Here is a 16691-nt window from a genome sequence, read left to right as displayed (position 1 = left end):
TGTTAGCTTAGGCTAGCCCATAGTTTGGACCAGCCTTTAGCCCAGATATGCTGTTACCTTGGACTAGCCGATAGTTTGGAACAGCCATTAGCTTGGATTGGTCATTAACTTGGACTAGCCATTAGCTTTTAGCAGCTGTTAACACATTAATCTTAAAGAACAAAAAGAGTCTACAACAGTAAACAACAGCTAGCAAGTATGTATAGTTTTTTTTACAAAGAAATACATTTTAAAAGTGGCAGTAAAATCTCCTCAACCTCTGACATATGGTTAAAAGTTACCGGACCACAATTGTTTTAAAGTATTTTCAGTCTAGTTTGAACTGCTTTCAGCAATGCATGTATTTAGTGTACCTTTGGTTTGTTCTTCTCTGTTTTTGGGGTCTCTTTGCCTTGTTAGATTCAAACAACAAATGAGTGAGGCACTGTGCAAAGTGCCAAACAGCTAGTCTTTGGCTAAGTTCTTTATTTTTTTGTTTGTTTTAGGAAAAACAGACAAAATCTAACTTCAACTGTTAGCCAAGTGTTTGTTTTCTTATTAAGGGATTTTTTTTAAAAAATCTGCCACAGTGAAGGTTAAATTTAACAAAGAAAATTGGCTGGCCATCTCACGGGCTAAGTGTTTATTGTCATTTAACAAATGCCTCCAGTGTTTGAGATTAGATGGTTTGTTAAACGATGAGGGTGTTTAAAATTATGGTGCCTTTACATGAACTTGCTAGCACATCATTAAATGAAATAACTCCTTCCACAAAACACTCCATTTTATTCACCGATTAGCATATCATCTACTTGATTTTCCAGGTTTAAAACCAACTCAGGAGTTACTTTGCAGGCAGTGATAATTTTCCTCTTAGTCTTAACTACCTGATTATTCAAAATGGCGGCTGTGCTAGCCAATGGGACGGACAACAGCCAGGTTGTGGATGTGTTAGGTAACTATCTACTTTTCTAGATTATCTACTTAGTACTTTTAATTTATTGCCATGGTTACAGTAAAGAAATGTTTGTGACCAGCCACTGTCCAATCAGCAGCTTGACTGTGTGGAGGAACGTGTGAACAGATGTTTGTTGATGATGGTGTTAGGTTAACCCTCTGCTCCTTTCTCCATGCTGTACTGAAACTAACCCAGTCCAGTTAAAGTTCCTTCGTACTGTCTACCTTCCAGGTTGTGTATATTACTGCTGTTATCTGAGAGTTAATATATGAGCACTGCGGGAGCGACGGCGACAGCCTGCTGTTAATTATCACTGTAGAAAATAATGTTTCATTGTTGTCTTTCAATGTTCAAAATAAAACTTGCTTGGACCAAGACTGGAGATGTTTGGTTTTAATGTGTTTTCTTTTTAATTAAATTGTTACAACACATAAAAATAGGAACTTTGGAATGGACACACACAAAAGGGCATAAACACAAAGGTTAGAGCTTTTGTAGTTCACCTTTCGTTAGAAATATCAAGACAGGAGCGCGTTTAAAGGGATAATCGGCTCTGGGTCTTAAGTAGGGCTGGGCAATAAATCGAAAATTTATCGTCATCGAAATTTCTGACTTTTATTGAGATCATTTTCCTCGTGTCAATAAATCTGAAAATAAAAAATGAAAATATGTGTGTAGGTTGGCAGCATTCATGTACCTATGAAGCTGTACCACCTTGAGTCAGTAAAAATGTGGTTCAACGTAATACATGTGACAGCCCCATCTAGTGGACAACTTTTGTTTCTGCGCATACCTGTAGTTATCGTCCATTAATCGTTATCAAGGCGAAATCCTCAATATATTAGGATATTGATTTTAGGCCATATCGCCCAGCCCAAGTCTTTGGTCCTCAGAAAATCAATATGGCAAACAAGATAATGTGGCTTCACTTTTTACCAATGGAAAACAACAAAGAAGCTTTGTTTATATTTTACAGCCTGCCTGGGGTCAGGGCTTTATCTAAAGTTATGCTTCCTCCTGGGTGCCCTATCACTACGAATGCCTCAAGATATCCACAATTACACTGTTCCCCAGAAAATGTGATGCCATTGATCCAATGAAGAATGGGATATGTGAATTATGATTTTCTGCTGGAAGTAACACTTTTGGCTGAATGTGTTTTTTATTGATCCAGTCTTACTACTGTTTGATAACTTGGCTTGCCGTACCGCCTGTCTAACTTACCTGCATTTAAAAACTGTTTACTGTGCGTGTGTGTGTGTGTGTGTGTGTGTGGGGGGGGGGGGGGGGGTGCTGTGTGGTGACAGATGCAGCCTTTTCCAAGGCAAATCCCTTTCAGTCACGACTCTGTCAGAGAAATGGTGTGAGTCACAACACAGGCACGTTCTCTCTCACACACACACACACACCAGAAAAATTGTGGATTGCAACAAAAACACCAAATCTTATTAATTCAGAACTTATTTTTGGCACACGTGCATAATGCATTTATGTGAAACAACTCCAAAGGTAGATCGGCTTCATAACGTGGAGGGAATAAATACAAAAGTGGAAAATCTTTGCCCTTTTGCGCTCATTCAAATCCAGCTGTGTTGACGTCATCGTGTTTAGGCGGTCACACAGATTGCCTACACTCAATTGGCTAGCTAGCAGGCTAACTAACGTAGCTTCGCTCGGACCGGCGACGCCGCGTTTTCTCCTTTAAACCGTGTTTCCTCGTGTTGTTATGAGTGGACGTGGCTGTCTTTGAGTAAGGGAATATCTACGTCTGTCCTCGGCTGACCGGGAGCCGCCATGGAATGCCGTGTCCTGTCCATACAGAGCCATGTAGTCCGGGGATACGTGGGCAACAAGAGCGCCTCTTTCCCGTTACAGGTAAATGCAACTTCCCTGCGCCCATTATCGGACAGCGCCCGTTACTCAGAATCGAGTCCGGCTGAGATGTTTAGTTTGACTTTGGACACGTTTACATTGCATTTTTTTATACGCTGTTATATAAATAGGGTATAAACAACGCTCTTGCTGTTAGAACTCAGAAATAACATGAAGTTAAATGGAGATGTCAAAGAGGAGCGGCGATGTACAAAATTCTGTTCCCGACAGAATATGACCCTTTATTTCAAGCTTACTAACGTTCGTCAGTGTCAAAAAGCTGGAACCCCCATCATTCGTGCCCCGATTATGTGCAGAAGTGCAGATTTAGGCAGCAAAGAAAGGGGACGCAGTTTCCTGCTGCCGGAGGAGCTGTGGCACGACACCTGTCATTGAGGGTGTCCGATAATGGAGCCAGCTGAGTGTTCTGTCAGGTTCATCACCAGGAAACGTTTCTGAAACACTTAAAGATGAAGAAAGAAATATTCATCAAGATGAGATGTATTTCTTTAAATTCTTTCTGGGTTCTTATAACTTTAAGGATAAATCATTATGATTTGGGGCGACGGTGGCAGGAGTTAAGTGCTCGCCCCGTAATCGGAAGGTCGCAGGTTCGAGCCCCGCTCAGTCTGTCGCTGTCGTTGTGTCCTTGGGCAAGACACTTAACCCACGTTGCCTGCCGGTGGTGGTCGGAGGGACTGATGGCGCCTGTGCCCGGCAGCCTCGACTCTGTCAGTGCGCCCCAGTGCAGCTGTGGCTACATTGTAGCTAATCCCCACCAGTGTGTGAATGGGTGAAGGACTGATTGTGTTGTAAAGCGCCTTGGGGGGTTCCAGGACTCATGATTTTGCTGCCACTTAACCATAAACATGATAGTTACCTCACACTGAGATATCTATATATTGGGAAATTATATGTCCAAAAACCAAGTATTGACATGGTTTCTATTTTAAATTATTCCTAATGAGGCTTCAGTTGTTTGATGATGCCTGTCAGGTATTTGTTTAACTTAATATTGAAAAATATTGCAAAAACTAAAAGTTAGAGGAATCCATTCTGTTCCCCAGCTAAACCATTCTTACTGTTTCAGATCTGTGTTGGTCTTTCTGCTGTAACAATAAAAATATCTGACTGGAGACAAATGTGGTTCATTTGAGCTTTAACCTTTACTGTGGAATGGACTGATAGTCACTGCTTCTATAATAATTTACTTTTTTAGAATAGCTGCATATTTAAAACTACTTACTTGTTTCTGTTATAATTTCTGCCAGACCAATAGGATCAGCTGTTAAATGCTTAAATAAAGGACTGATTCCATGTTTGGTTGCACATTAACAGGCTGGATGTGTTGCTTTCTGCTGTGGTTAATAAGTGATATAAACGATCCAGAGGCAACTTGACTTCTACAGTTACAAAAACAGCTGATGATTTTCTGTTTAACCAATTTTTTAAGCGCCACTCTTAATTACGTCATGATTACCATTTTCGACCTCACTTCCAATCAACTGGGATTTATTATTTGACTTGAAAACTGTTGATGCAGCTTCTTGGTGACTCAAAACGTGACTCTGATGAGTTCACGTTGAGTAATCATTACCTGCATAAACAATAGCAACCTCACCTGAAGGCAGGAAACATGACCAGCACATTAAAGAGCAGGATGCAGCTTCTAAAATAAGCCATTGATTTGCTATTAAGTGAGAGACGTGGAGGGTATTAGCTCCTGCTGGCGCTGAAAGTGACAGTAGGATGACAGGACCGGTAACAGCCACTGCGATGATGAAGAGGCTGATACTTTTCTCTGGTAGAAATGTTAAAGTTAGCGAGTCTGCTTGTTAGAAATGCTGGGGTTATTTTTAGCCTGCAGGATCTATTTTTGTGGTTTTCTAATGGCTGTTGCTCTTTGATGCTTGTCACCAGGGTTCAGTGCATCAGTAAAGCTCCATGCCTCACTCAGGCTCTTTTGTACCACTCTCACGGTGAAATAATGTGCAGAATACAAACGTTCACAGCTGAGGTTTATACTTTTCAAATCCACACACAGGTGTGGGGAATTAGTCACCATGGTGCATTTACTTTAAGAAAGTTGTTTCTTTAAAGGCACAATCTTTATGGATAGTAATGCATTTACTGTTCACGTCACAGAGGAGCACACAAACACAGTGTTTCCAGAGTTTTAAACAGAGATGGATTTATGTGGAGAAACGATGGAGTTATAACCATTTTGTAAAATCTTCAAAATAACTATGTAATCTCATGTGTTGCTGCACAATCTTGTATGACCTGTTAGGACTCAGAGTATGACTCCTCAAGGGTTCAGCCGATGCACAGAATGAAGCAAATAATAAAAGTTTGTCTGATTCGGGAAACACAGGATGGATTGGCTTGGTGTGACGTGGCTCAGAATAGCACAGCATATAGGGGTGTGTACTGGCCAGAAGCTGGCAGCATGGTATTGTACAGGGGAGACGATATGATATATTATGATATTTTTAGGTCAGACAATATTTTCTAATTTTACAACTGAATTTAATTAGAAAACTCAGACACTTCCAAGAAAGATCCAGTGTTGTGGCGAGATCTCTTTTTTTCCATCAGAATAAAGACTGTAAATACCGCTGCCACCTAGCAGTCCGCGTTGTCAATTCTCAGTAAAATAGCAATAGCATGGATTAGACTTGACTTGTTTTGAGGAAACACAGCGAGCTTGACTTGTCTTAAATGGCTTGGAATGACGTGGAACAGCCTGGAGCTTTGGCTGCAGGGAGAACAGGTGAACATGGTTGGGTGATTGGGTGCAGGGAGGCATGAAAACTGTCCAGGAGATTGAATCATAACACAATATCTGCAAAACTAAGTTACAGCGATTTGTGTATTTGGTGAGTCTGATCAGATGTGACAGCTATCTCCTTTTATGCTGATTGCAGATGTTCACTAGACATATTTCCAGTGATTACATTCTGAAAGCTATTTTGACATCTGTCCCATGGTTCAGGAGATACTTTGCTAAAGGATTTGCCTTTAGAGTCCCTTTAACTCAACATGTTCAATCTGACACGTGAGACTAGTTTAGAGTTCTGCAGGTCATGCCAGCTCTTTACATGCAGTACACAATAGCATTTTTCAGTTTAAGTCAAACATTTCAAGTAATTTGCTCCTGCTGTAAACTATAATTAATCCTTTCATGCAGAACCATTTTTGTTCAGACTCAACATTTTGATTAAATTGGGGAGAAAAAACAGCCATTGAGCACATTTGCTCATTTAGCAGTAAAACAATGTTACAAATCTCAAAGCTGTGCTTTAGTCATAAGACAGTTTCAGATTATTCACTTATAGTCAGCTTGTAAGCGAACCCCCTCAGACTTTGAGCAGAAAGCTGATGGGTCAGCCCTCCATGTTCTGGGTGAGAAACGTGATTCAGCTGGTGTGAGCGATAAGAGTAAGATGATGACGATGATGTCAGCAAGCGTGCTGGGCTTCCCTCTCCCTGCATAGTCAGAACGGAGAATCTGGCCTGCTAGCAGTAGGAGACGGCAGGATGAGGAAGATGTGCCCTGATTGGCTGCTCCCGGATTACTCTTGGTGATGTAATAGAAGATGAAAACGGAGCTGAGCTGCATGGAGCCAGCTTTATGAACATGGAGTTAAACTGAGATGTTAGTCAGCATCAATGACCTGTTCTGACTGACATTCAGGTCCATAATGGAGCGGTTAAGGCTTTGTACAGAAGGAAGGAGGAAGTTCACCCAGTGTGCCCTGCAGAGGAAAAGTTACTCTGTCAATATTTCTATTGATCATTCTCTTTTCTTTGATAACTCAGAGTTTATTGAAGGTGCTTGTTCACAGAGAGACTGTGCAGTACTCGATCTTTTTGAAATACAATTAGTAACTCACAGTTACGTATGCAATCTCGACATGAAAATAGCCTTATCTTATCGCCTGCATTAGCCGCAGGAAGGAAATGTTCCTTTTAGTCAAACTTTTTCCATTGGTCTGTTCTGTCTGTCAGCAAAATGTCTCATGGACCACTGGATGGATTTTAATTAAACTTTCAGAAATCACTTACTACACTTATTACGGTAATATGCCTCTGGCATAGAGAAAGTGTTGTTTTTCTTGCTGTTAACTTGCTGTAAAACTGTGAGGCTGTGAGATATTTTTAGAGCTGACTAGTTGGTTCTAATTTACCGTTAGCATGCTTAGCTCAACAGCCTCTAGCCTTCTTTACCCGATAGAGTAAAACAAGAAGATGCCGTGAAATAACTTTTGGGTCACTCCTGTGTACTGGCTTTGGTACTTTAAAAAACTCTGGAGCTTTCTGCTGGCCGTAGTTGAATTACAAATGTTGGCGCTGCAGCGTTAGCTCGCAGGAGACACAACAACCTCACACTCACTGATGGTAAACAGTAGCTATGTCCCTCCAACATTTATTTTGAAAAGAGAAAAACTGACAACCCTCGCAGCCGGCTGAGAATGAAATCTGTTTCAATGTAACCTTCCTTCCAACATGATTGCGGCATTAGACTGTTTTGTGGTAATTTCACTGTAGAAATCTTTCTTTATTCTTACACACTTCACCTTTAAGGACATTTTAGAGTCTGCGGGTAAATTGTAAAATTGATAAATTACCTGTATTGATACATCACCTTCTAGAGTCCCTGAACACCCGCTTTACACAACACAACAATTATCAACCATTCGTAACTCATTCCCCACACATTCTCAAAATGCTATTGCACAAGATTTCTGTTGGTGCAATCCCAGTTCTCCACCACATATCAAGGTGTTTTGGGGCAAAACACTGAACCCCATATACACCCCCTATTCCCCCAATATACTATTTGCAATGGCAGGGAGTGATGCTGTTGTGTCCTTGGGCAAGACACCAAATCCACCTTAACTGCTGGTGGTGGTCAGAGGGACCGGTGGCACCTGTGCTCAGCAGCCTCGCCTCTGTCAGTGCGAACCAGAGCAGCTGTGGCTACACTAGCTCATCACCACCAGTGTGTGAATGGATGAATGATACTCTGTAGTGTAAAGCACTTTGGAGTCCTCTGACTCTGATAGGTGCTATACAAGTGTGGGTCATTTATCATTTATTGAAAGCACAATAGAAATCCAGTCCATCCCGACTTTTTAAACCAGGGATGTGGGTAACTTTTGGAATCAACCCAATAAACTTTAGCAAACACAAAATACTCAGTTTTACAGAATTTAGCACTGTAGTAGTGTGAGTGTTTCAGTTGGGTCGATCATCACTTCATATGATAGATTAGACTCTAGAAATGTAATAACTGAGTGACTCAGATTGGGTCTGTTTCCATCACACACTCAGATGTTTATAAAGACGACTGTCCTCTACCAGTGGGTGCAGACTGGGAATCATGGGTAATACTGGTGCCTTCAGCCTAAAACATTGGCTTTAACTGTTGAAGGCAGCCTTGCCTGTCTTTATGGACCTTATCTATCGATAGTAATAAACTCTTACAAAGTGAGACTTGAGTATTTTACACAAATGATAGTCTTTTAGAGGTCAACTCAAGATGGCTGCCACAGCTAATTAGCCTTAGTAATTCAAATGGCCATACCACAAGTAATTTTACAGATATTGGGTCAAATGGGGCAGCAGTAGCTCAGGTGGTAGAGCGGGTTGCCTCATGATCGGAGGGTCGTGGGTTCGATTCCAGCTCCCGCCAGGGGTATCCTGCTGTTGTGTCCTTGGGCAAGACACTTCACCCAACTTGCCTGTATTAGTGGTGGTCAGAGGGGCCGACGGCGCCAAATGGCAGCCTCGCCTCTGTCAGACCTCCCCAGGGCGGCTGTGGCTACAAGTAGCTTACCATCACTAGCAGCGTGTGAATGTGAGAGTGTGTGAAAGCGTCTTTGGGTGTCTAGAAAAGCGCTATATAAGTTCAATGCATTATTATTATTATTATTATTATTATTAAATGTCCTTCAGTAGAATCTGAGTCATTCACAATTGATAGCACGAGATGATATTTAAAGACTTTGACCAAATCAACGGTGTCAAATTTAAACATTAAATGATCCTAGAAAGGTGCCACATGATGTTTATTCCTTTAAGAGATCTCAGACCTTCAGCTATGTTAATGTGTTTGGGGAATTTCCTTTTATTTTTGCCCTGGAACACCACAGAATGTCTACAGCAGATTTTCCCAGCAGCTGCCTGCTCACACGTGCACGTCTTAGCTGGAGAGTCTCCACATGAGATGCTTTTTCAGGAAATGGTCCAGATGATTTGATTGTATCGTGCAGGAGAGGATGAGAAAGTAGGCTACTGCAGTGCTTTGCTTGCAGCATGTTAATAATAGCGGTTCTGCCTTTCCTATGCTCTAAATATAATGTAGATTTCTCTGCATTCACGCATAAGCTTGTTCATTTATTCAAAGCTGTAACTGCAGAATATATCGACTGCATGCAGCTTTATGGCTGTGACCGCGACACAAATTAGTCTACTCACTTATACATTTGCAGAAAATCATTAAGGCTGTAAACAACAACAAGGTCAATATTTAAGTGAATTACTGTGGCTCTGTGGTTTCAGAAATCCATCCTTGTTCTGCATCTGATGAATTTTTGTCACACTTGTGATACAGAAACAGTCGTTCACCTTCCAGAAATCAGACGCAGAGCTCTGAGGAGCATTTCAACCCCGCCAAGGTCAACGTTAATCTCAAACCCGCTTGTTTTCTAGCTTCTTTCTGAAAGCAGAATCTTCTATCGGAAAGTCACAGTCCATTGACAAGAACAAAGAAGCCATTCACTGTGTCCGCTGTAGTCCAATTAAATTAAGTCATTCAGAAAGCGATTGACTGCGCATGTGGATGAGACACGAGTGCGCCTCTCGCTGGTAATTTATTTTGAAATCTACTAGGACAGAGAGGACACGGAGGGCTGTCTTTTTTTTTTAACAAATGAGAACGATTTTATCTTCACAGTAGAGTTTAGGGTCCCTTTAGTTTTTACACCAAACTGAATCAGTATTTTATCCTCCGCTGTCTCAGCCAGCATGTTTTCTGTATTTGGCTGTAAATGAGCTAAATCAGCTGAGTAGCACAATATAAAGAATACGAGCTGGTGCTGAGAGTGAACAAATGTCTCCATGAGACCAAAAATGAGTTGGAATATTGGATTAGTATTTATTAAGGAGATTCTAATGTGGCAAAATGCTGCTGCTCCTGTTTAAGCTTGTAGCGTGTTTGCTGTAAACCATAAACCAGCTGATCCTGATATTCTTTTTTTGTTGCAGGTTTTAGGGTTTGAGGTGGATTCAATCAACTCTGTGCAGTTCTCCAACCACACAGGTACAGTATAAGTATGTGTGTGTTCATGATACAGATGGTGTGGGTGTGTATGAGTCAGTCGTGCCTCTGCTGTCGTGATGAGGTTTTAGCGAGTGTTAACAGCAGCTGTCAAGGCAGCAGCAGCAGTCACACCAAGGCTGACAAGCCAACAGATTAGTAAATTGAGTTTTTGTGGAGATCAGCGACTTTCTGGCAGCTAGCAAAACAGATGTGGCTGCAGAGTGGAAAGAAAACACTTTATTGAATAAGCCTCATACCTTGTTATCTTGTTAAAGGCCTATGCATACGGCCTTCTGGTTTTTATTCTAGAGATTTAGCCTAAGATCATCTCATGAGGGGAATCAGAGCTGTTTTGGTCGTTCTTGTGGGATTTGTTAGCTCTCAGATTGGGTGATATTAAAGTCTGTCAGCTACAACTACACGAGACTAGCTCAGTCATGATCAGTTAGGTGTGGGGGGCGTCCATCTTGAAAGGAGTTGACCAAAAGTTATTAAGCTGTAAATTAAGTCAGTGTTGACTTTCTGAGAGTTTCATTAAAATACACACACACTAGAAATGTTCCCGTTAACCATTTAATTGATGCATCGTTATGCGACACGTGCCGATTCAAACTCGATTTATAAACGTTCATAAATGACTATAAATAAAAGCAGAAAAACAGCCTCGAAGCGTGGCAAAAACTTAAAAGTTACACATGCTGCCTGAACTCTTTAGGGGACGGACCAGTGGAAAAAACGAAACCGCAATGGCGGTTCATTGGTTTCACAGCTTCAGCCACTGAGCATGAGATTTACTCACCAGGATTAAAGGCAAGTTATGTAAAACTAAACTAAAATACAACAGTACCAGTTTCCATCCCAGGTTAGATGAAGAGAAGGAGTCAGTGGTTGTTGTTCCTCCTAACCAGCGGACAATCGAGGAATGATTAATAAAACTTGCCTACAATTCCGGCCTCTTTCGTAAAACTATGGTGCTACTTTGCTGCAAAGCTGAGGCAGCACCAGGGAGCTTTAGGTCATTTATAAGTGGTCAGCCTGTGGCGGTAATGTGGCATCATCATGTTTTCACAAAGATTACACGATGGTGGTATAAAGTGGGTGCTCCAGAATAGGGATGGGTACTGAAGTTGGTACTTTTTAAGTCACCGACCGAATTCCATAGTACCAACTGAGTGCTGATTCACATCATATGTCAATATGTGTCCCCCCCGAGATCTGTTATTTTTGCACCCAGCTGTGAGTGGAAATGACCCACTCACAAAAATAACCCTTACCCTAACCATAACCACCCTGTTACCAAAATTGTATGTTTTGCATAATTAATTTTTTATTTTTGCTTTTGTTATTTTAATTCTCGTCGCCTACATTCACAGTTTTTTTTCATGACGGTATTGAAACAGACACTGTTGCTATTTTTTAATACCGGCTGTATACAGTAATGCTGTAATACTGGCCAAGTCTATTCTGTTGCCTCCTTAATGGACTGCTTAAGAGGTGTCCAGCAGACAAGTGACTATAAAAGGGCATTACTCAACAAAGAAAAGCCCTTCCTATTTTGGTGGGAGTGTGGTCCACACAGAAGGGGTCTCACTGCCAGAAGGAAAAACAGCAGACATTGAGGACAGCTACAAGTACACTGGTTTGCCACAAGCAAATGGCAACCTCAATGAAACTGCAAGGAAAGGAGCCACAGCCAAATACCTACTACGAGTAAGGCAAGTCCAAAGAACACCGCTCAAAGGCAAGAACAAGATCTGGGCAATTAACAGCTATGCCCTGCCAGTAGTCAGGGTTGCACACGTTCCGCAGCTGTTTCTCAGCTGATGAAGGGCTCTAGTTTCGTTGCGCCGTTTGTGTAAGCGGACACGGTAGGGTGGGGGTGGGGTGGGGGGTGAGGGGGTGAGGGGGGCATGATGCTTAGCCTGGAGGTTGGCCAAGCAAAGCCTGGCGGGCCGCCAGGCTTATAAAGCGCTGGGGGAAACCCTGACTCACGAAAGTAGCCACCTTTGGCAGATATAACAGCTGAGCACACTCGTGGCATTCTTTCTACAATAGAAATCACATGTTCTTCAGAAAGTTCTTCCCATATTTGTTGCAGAAGTTCCCATAAATGTGTGGCACGTGTAGGTTGCTTTGCTTTCACTCTTCTGTCCAATTCATCCCAAACCAGCTTAATGGGGTTTAAGTCTGGAGACCGTGCTGGCCACTCCATGTTTACAATCTTACCATCTTGTTCTTTTTTCCTGAGATAGTTCTGGCATAGCTTGGACTTATGTTTTGGGTCATTATCTTGCTGTAGGATGAACCCCTGACAAACTAGGTGCATACTAGAGGGTACTGCATGGCGCTGGAGAATGCTGTGGTAGCTGTTTTGGTTCAGGGTGCCTCTCTGTACAAGTCACCAACCCTGGATCTAACAAAACAGCCCCAGACCATCACACTTCCTCCTCCTTGTTTGACAGTTGATGCCACACATTGTGGAACCATCCTTTCACCTACTCGACGGCGTACAAAGATCCTGCATGATGAACCAAAGATTTAAATTTTGGATTCATCAGTCCATAATACCTTCTTCCTGTCTTCAGTAGTCCAATGGTGGTGTTTCATGGCCCAGGCAAGCCTCTTTCTCTTAGCAGTGTCTTTCTTGCTGCAACTCATCCTGTCAAACCTGCAGCTCGAAGTCTTCTCTTCACAGTTGAAACTGAGACTTTCTTACTACGACCACTATTAAGCTGTGCTTGAAGCGGTTGTCCCGTGAGCCGCCTATCATGCAAGCTGTTAACTCTCAGAAAGTTGTCCTCTGGTGCAGCTGTGGCTTTGGGTCTGCCAAATCTCTTCCTGTCAGAGTTTACCCCAGTTTCTGAGTGCCTTTTGATGGTGATGGAAACTGTACTCATTGACACCTTGACTTTCTTTGCAATTTCTCTGTAGGAAAGATCTACATTTTTAAGCATTATGATGGTCTGTCTCTCTTCCATTGTTAAGCTGTGTTCCCTGAAAAGGGCCTTTTTGTATTATTCTGAAATGTACATTATTTTTCAGTTTTGAGTGAGTAACCTTACTTTTTTTTACCTCTGGCAGTTCACCACTTAACTTTGTACCATTTCAAGCTATTCATTGGACTTGAATGACTTAAACTGCAATAAATAAATGGAAAAATTGGGGCGTTCTAAAACTTTTGGCCGGTAGTGTAAATATAAAGTTTTAGAAGCAGGCTGTAGATGTGCAGCTGACTAAGGTTAAACTTAATTGTGGGTGTTGTGAAGGATAAGTGTTGCTGTGTAGGCGAGCTCCAGGACTGTAGAGATGGAAGCTGTAGTTACACGTGACCTTTTGTACACATCCCTCTCTGATTGTTTCTCCTTTATCATTTTGACAAAGTTTGAGTACAAAAACAGCTAACTGGCATCATAGTCGGGAGCTGGTTAAACCTGGGTTGCTGAGCATCATAAGTATATTTCTGCACATCAACATCAGCAAGCTGCTCAGTAGTGATTAAACCAAACCCATAAAAATGATACATCTAGACTCAAAACGTTGGCTTTTACCCTTCTAATAGAACTTGTTTAGTTATTAGAAAAATATCTAATGGACCACTGAACTGAACTGGTTCCACAGCGTGTGGCTCCTGCATCTGATTAACCAGTGGAGCCAACTCACCATGGCTGCCACAGCCATTCAACTCTAGCAACAACACAAAAGTAACATTCAGGCATTTAAATATCCATAATAGAGCCCTGCACGGGCCTAAAATCTGAGCCCGTGTCCGGACCGGCCCGAGGGGGTGGAGCCCCAGCCCGACCCGGTCCGAGAAGGTTTTCAGGATTCTCTGGCCCGACCCAAGCCCGGCTTTTTTTAACCTTTCATAATGTTTTAGCGTGATAGAATGCTCTGCATTCTAATTATCTGTGAGAAGCGTTCTGCAGAAAAAAAAAGAAAAGAAAAGAAAGAAAAACAGCATTCATGCAGCTTTTTTTTCTAACAGTGTATTTTTCGAGCGGCAGATGAAATTTACGAACACTATATCAATTGGATGCGTTTGTAAATGTAATCTGCTCTGAAAATGCGCTCTTGTGCAATTAGAAAAAAAAGAAGCATTCTAATTTTCTAACTGCAGAGCGCATTTTCAGAGCGGCAGATTAAATAAACGCCCCCAATTAGCGTTTGTAAATTTAATCTGCCGCTCTGAAAATGTGCTCTGCAGTTAGAAAAAAACCTGCAATGAATGCTGTATTTTTTTTTTACTGCAGAGCGAATTTATTCATAGAATAATAGAGTGCTGCCGTTTTCATGAGAATAAATGAATGGTTTCTGACATATCAAAGTGGACATAAAATGGCATTTGAGAATAGGGGCACATGTTTCAATCAGCAGTTTGAGAATTCGTTTATATAGGCGCATTCATGAACCACACAGACCTTAACTGAGCTAACGGTGTGTGAGAATCAGGCAGGTGCTGCTGAGTTTAAGTGTTTCAGTTTTTTTAATGAATTCGATTAAAAATAAAGGCGCCCGGCCCGGCCCGTATCCGAGGTAATTACACAGTCGTTGGCCCGAAGCCCTAGGCCCTCGGGCCGACCCGCGGGCCTAGGGCTTCAGTGCAGGGATCTAAATAATCCTTTTGGATTTCAACCCTTTAAAATAAGAGAATATTCACTGCTTGTTTATTTAGGTTTACTGTTATTTTTCATCATTTCTTTTAGAATCTATCCAGAATGTTTTATTGTGAAGCCTCCTGATAGCTTTGGCTGTAGCTCTGCTACGATGTCATTTTTTTCTACTTAATGCTTTTTGTGCTAGAGTGTTTTAGTTTGTTTTCTACTTTACTGGCTGAATAAGACTGTTGGCTTTAAACTAACATGACTGAATCTCTCTCTGCTGACTAACAAATGTGACACAAAAGAGAAAAAAACGGATTCAGTATTGACGTCTATTTATCCTGCAGAGCTTTCTGAAACCCTCTAAACCTTTAAAGTCATTTTTTCTCATGAACCTGGCCAGAAAATTCCCCAAAATGACTGAGAATAGCAGACCTCCTCTTCAAAAATTAAGATCCTCCATCTTTGGTGTAAATTTATGAAAAATGTCAGCAAATCTAGTACAAATCTTATCAGGCTCAGTTTATTGGAAAGCCCTGATTTGCAGTTCCTTCATTGAGAGGGAATAATTCAGTGTGACATAACTGAAGCGGAGATGAAGTTAGAAAAGGCGAACATGAACACGGGATGGAAAATAGAAACACAAACTGAATCAGAGATGACGACAGCTGAAGATGGAGAGTGACGCGGCACAGTGGTGAGCAGCAGTGGCGCTGGAGTTACGACAGCAGCGTTTGATGATGACAGAAGCAGCTCTTATCTGGTGGCCTCCTCTCTCTCTCTTTCTCTCTCTGTCACACACACACACACACACACACACACACACACACACACACACACACACACACACACACACACACACACACACACTGATGCTTTGAATGTTCATCTCTCTTTCTTAGCCCCCTTGGCTTTCTCCTAGCTTGTTGCTTAGCAACCAGATCCCCACCACCACCACGTGACCTGGCTGTGACTCACCTGAAGCTGCGACATCATCAGCCCGCAGCAAACGTGTTACACACAGACAGAGCACGAGTTGCATGTTGCTGACGTCAGAGTCACAGAACCATGTCTTTAAAACTGCTGCATAGCACACTCACACACATAAACTACACAACACAAGTGTGTGTGTTGGCCTTTGTTCTGACCTTTTGTCCCCTGTGTCCCTGTCTGACCCGGTGTCTGTGTTTGACAGTTTGAATTTTGAGAAGAGTTTTCGTGTGTGTGTGTGTTCATAATTCATGTTCCGCACAGATCTGAGCAAAACTCCCATGGGTGAAAGGAAAAAGGAGTCCTTAAATATAAAACAAAGATATTCATGTGTGATTCATTTCACTTCAGGACTTTGCTGAGTTTAGTAATTTAGGTTTAATGGTGTTGAAAAGTTGACCCCAGGGGCTATTCAAATGTAGAAAACACAAAAATGGCTACGACTCGTGGAATTTTGCAACCCTAACTGGTGTGGTAGTTCAGTCCCCTGCATCTCAAACTGAGTGCTGAAGCCTGTACCTCACCAGGTTCAGACTGCCCCCAACAAGTTGAAGAAGAATTTGAAAGAAAATGGCTCAATAGTTTTCTGGTTTCCTCTCAACTGTTAAAGCAGAAATCCAGAGTTTTTTTTTCTCAGAGGGCTCCATCTAGAGGTGTAAAGATGTATTGCACCTTAAACTGCTCTCCCTTCTTCAGTGATTGCAGCTGAAGCAGTGCCTCTTTTTTTAAACGCTTGCCTCCAACTGGCCAACAGAGCTAAAACACATTGTTTTACAATGATTATTCTCATGGTGTGTTGTTTTATATATTTTAAAGTTGCAGAGTGTAGTTTCCAGCAATTGGAGGGCAGCACATACATACATTTCAGGGTAGTTTTACACCACGTCTTCCTGACTGTCGCTAGTTAAAAAAATATCACAGTAAATGTTACCTGTGGTGCAGAAAGAATGCAACAGGCTGCAATATA

At 41.8% G+C, this 16691-nt stretch overlaps 1 protein-coding gene across 1 annotated transcript in view; it reads left to right on the top strand.

Annotated features, from left to right (window-relative positions):
• Positions 1-2595: 2595 nt before the first annotated feature.
• Positions 2596-16691, top strand: part of pdxkb (pyridoxal (pyridoxine, vitamin B6) kinase b) — a 31893-nt gene continuing 17797 nt past the window's right edge. The window contains exons 1-2 of the mRNA XM_015945061.3: positions 2596-2812; positions 10082-10136. Of these exons, the coding sequence (XP_015800547.1) occupies positions 2732-2812; positions 10082-10136 (136 nt within the window). The 5' untranslated portion in view covers positions 2596-2731. The remainder of the gene's footprint in view (positions 2813-10081; positions 10137-16691) is intronic.

Source organism: Nothobranchius furzeri, chromosome 12 (genome assembly GCF_043380555.1).
Source record: "Nothobranchius furzeri strain GRZ-AD chromosome 12, NfurGRZ-RIMD1, whole genome shotgun sequence".
In the NCBI taxonomy this organism is placed as follows: Eukaryota; Metazoa; Chordata; class Actinopteri; order Cyprinodontiformes; family Nothobranchiidae; genus Nothobranchius; species Nothobranchius furzeri.
Note: the sequence above shows the minus strand (reverse complement) of the source record. Positions and strands in the feature narration are given on the sequence as shown.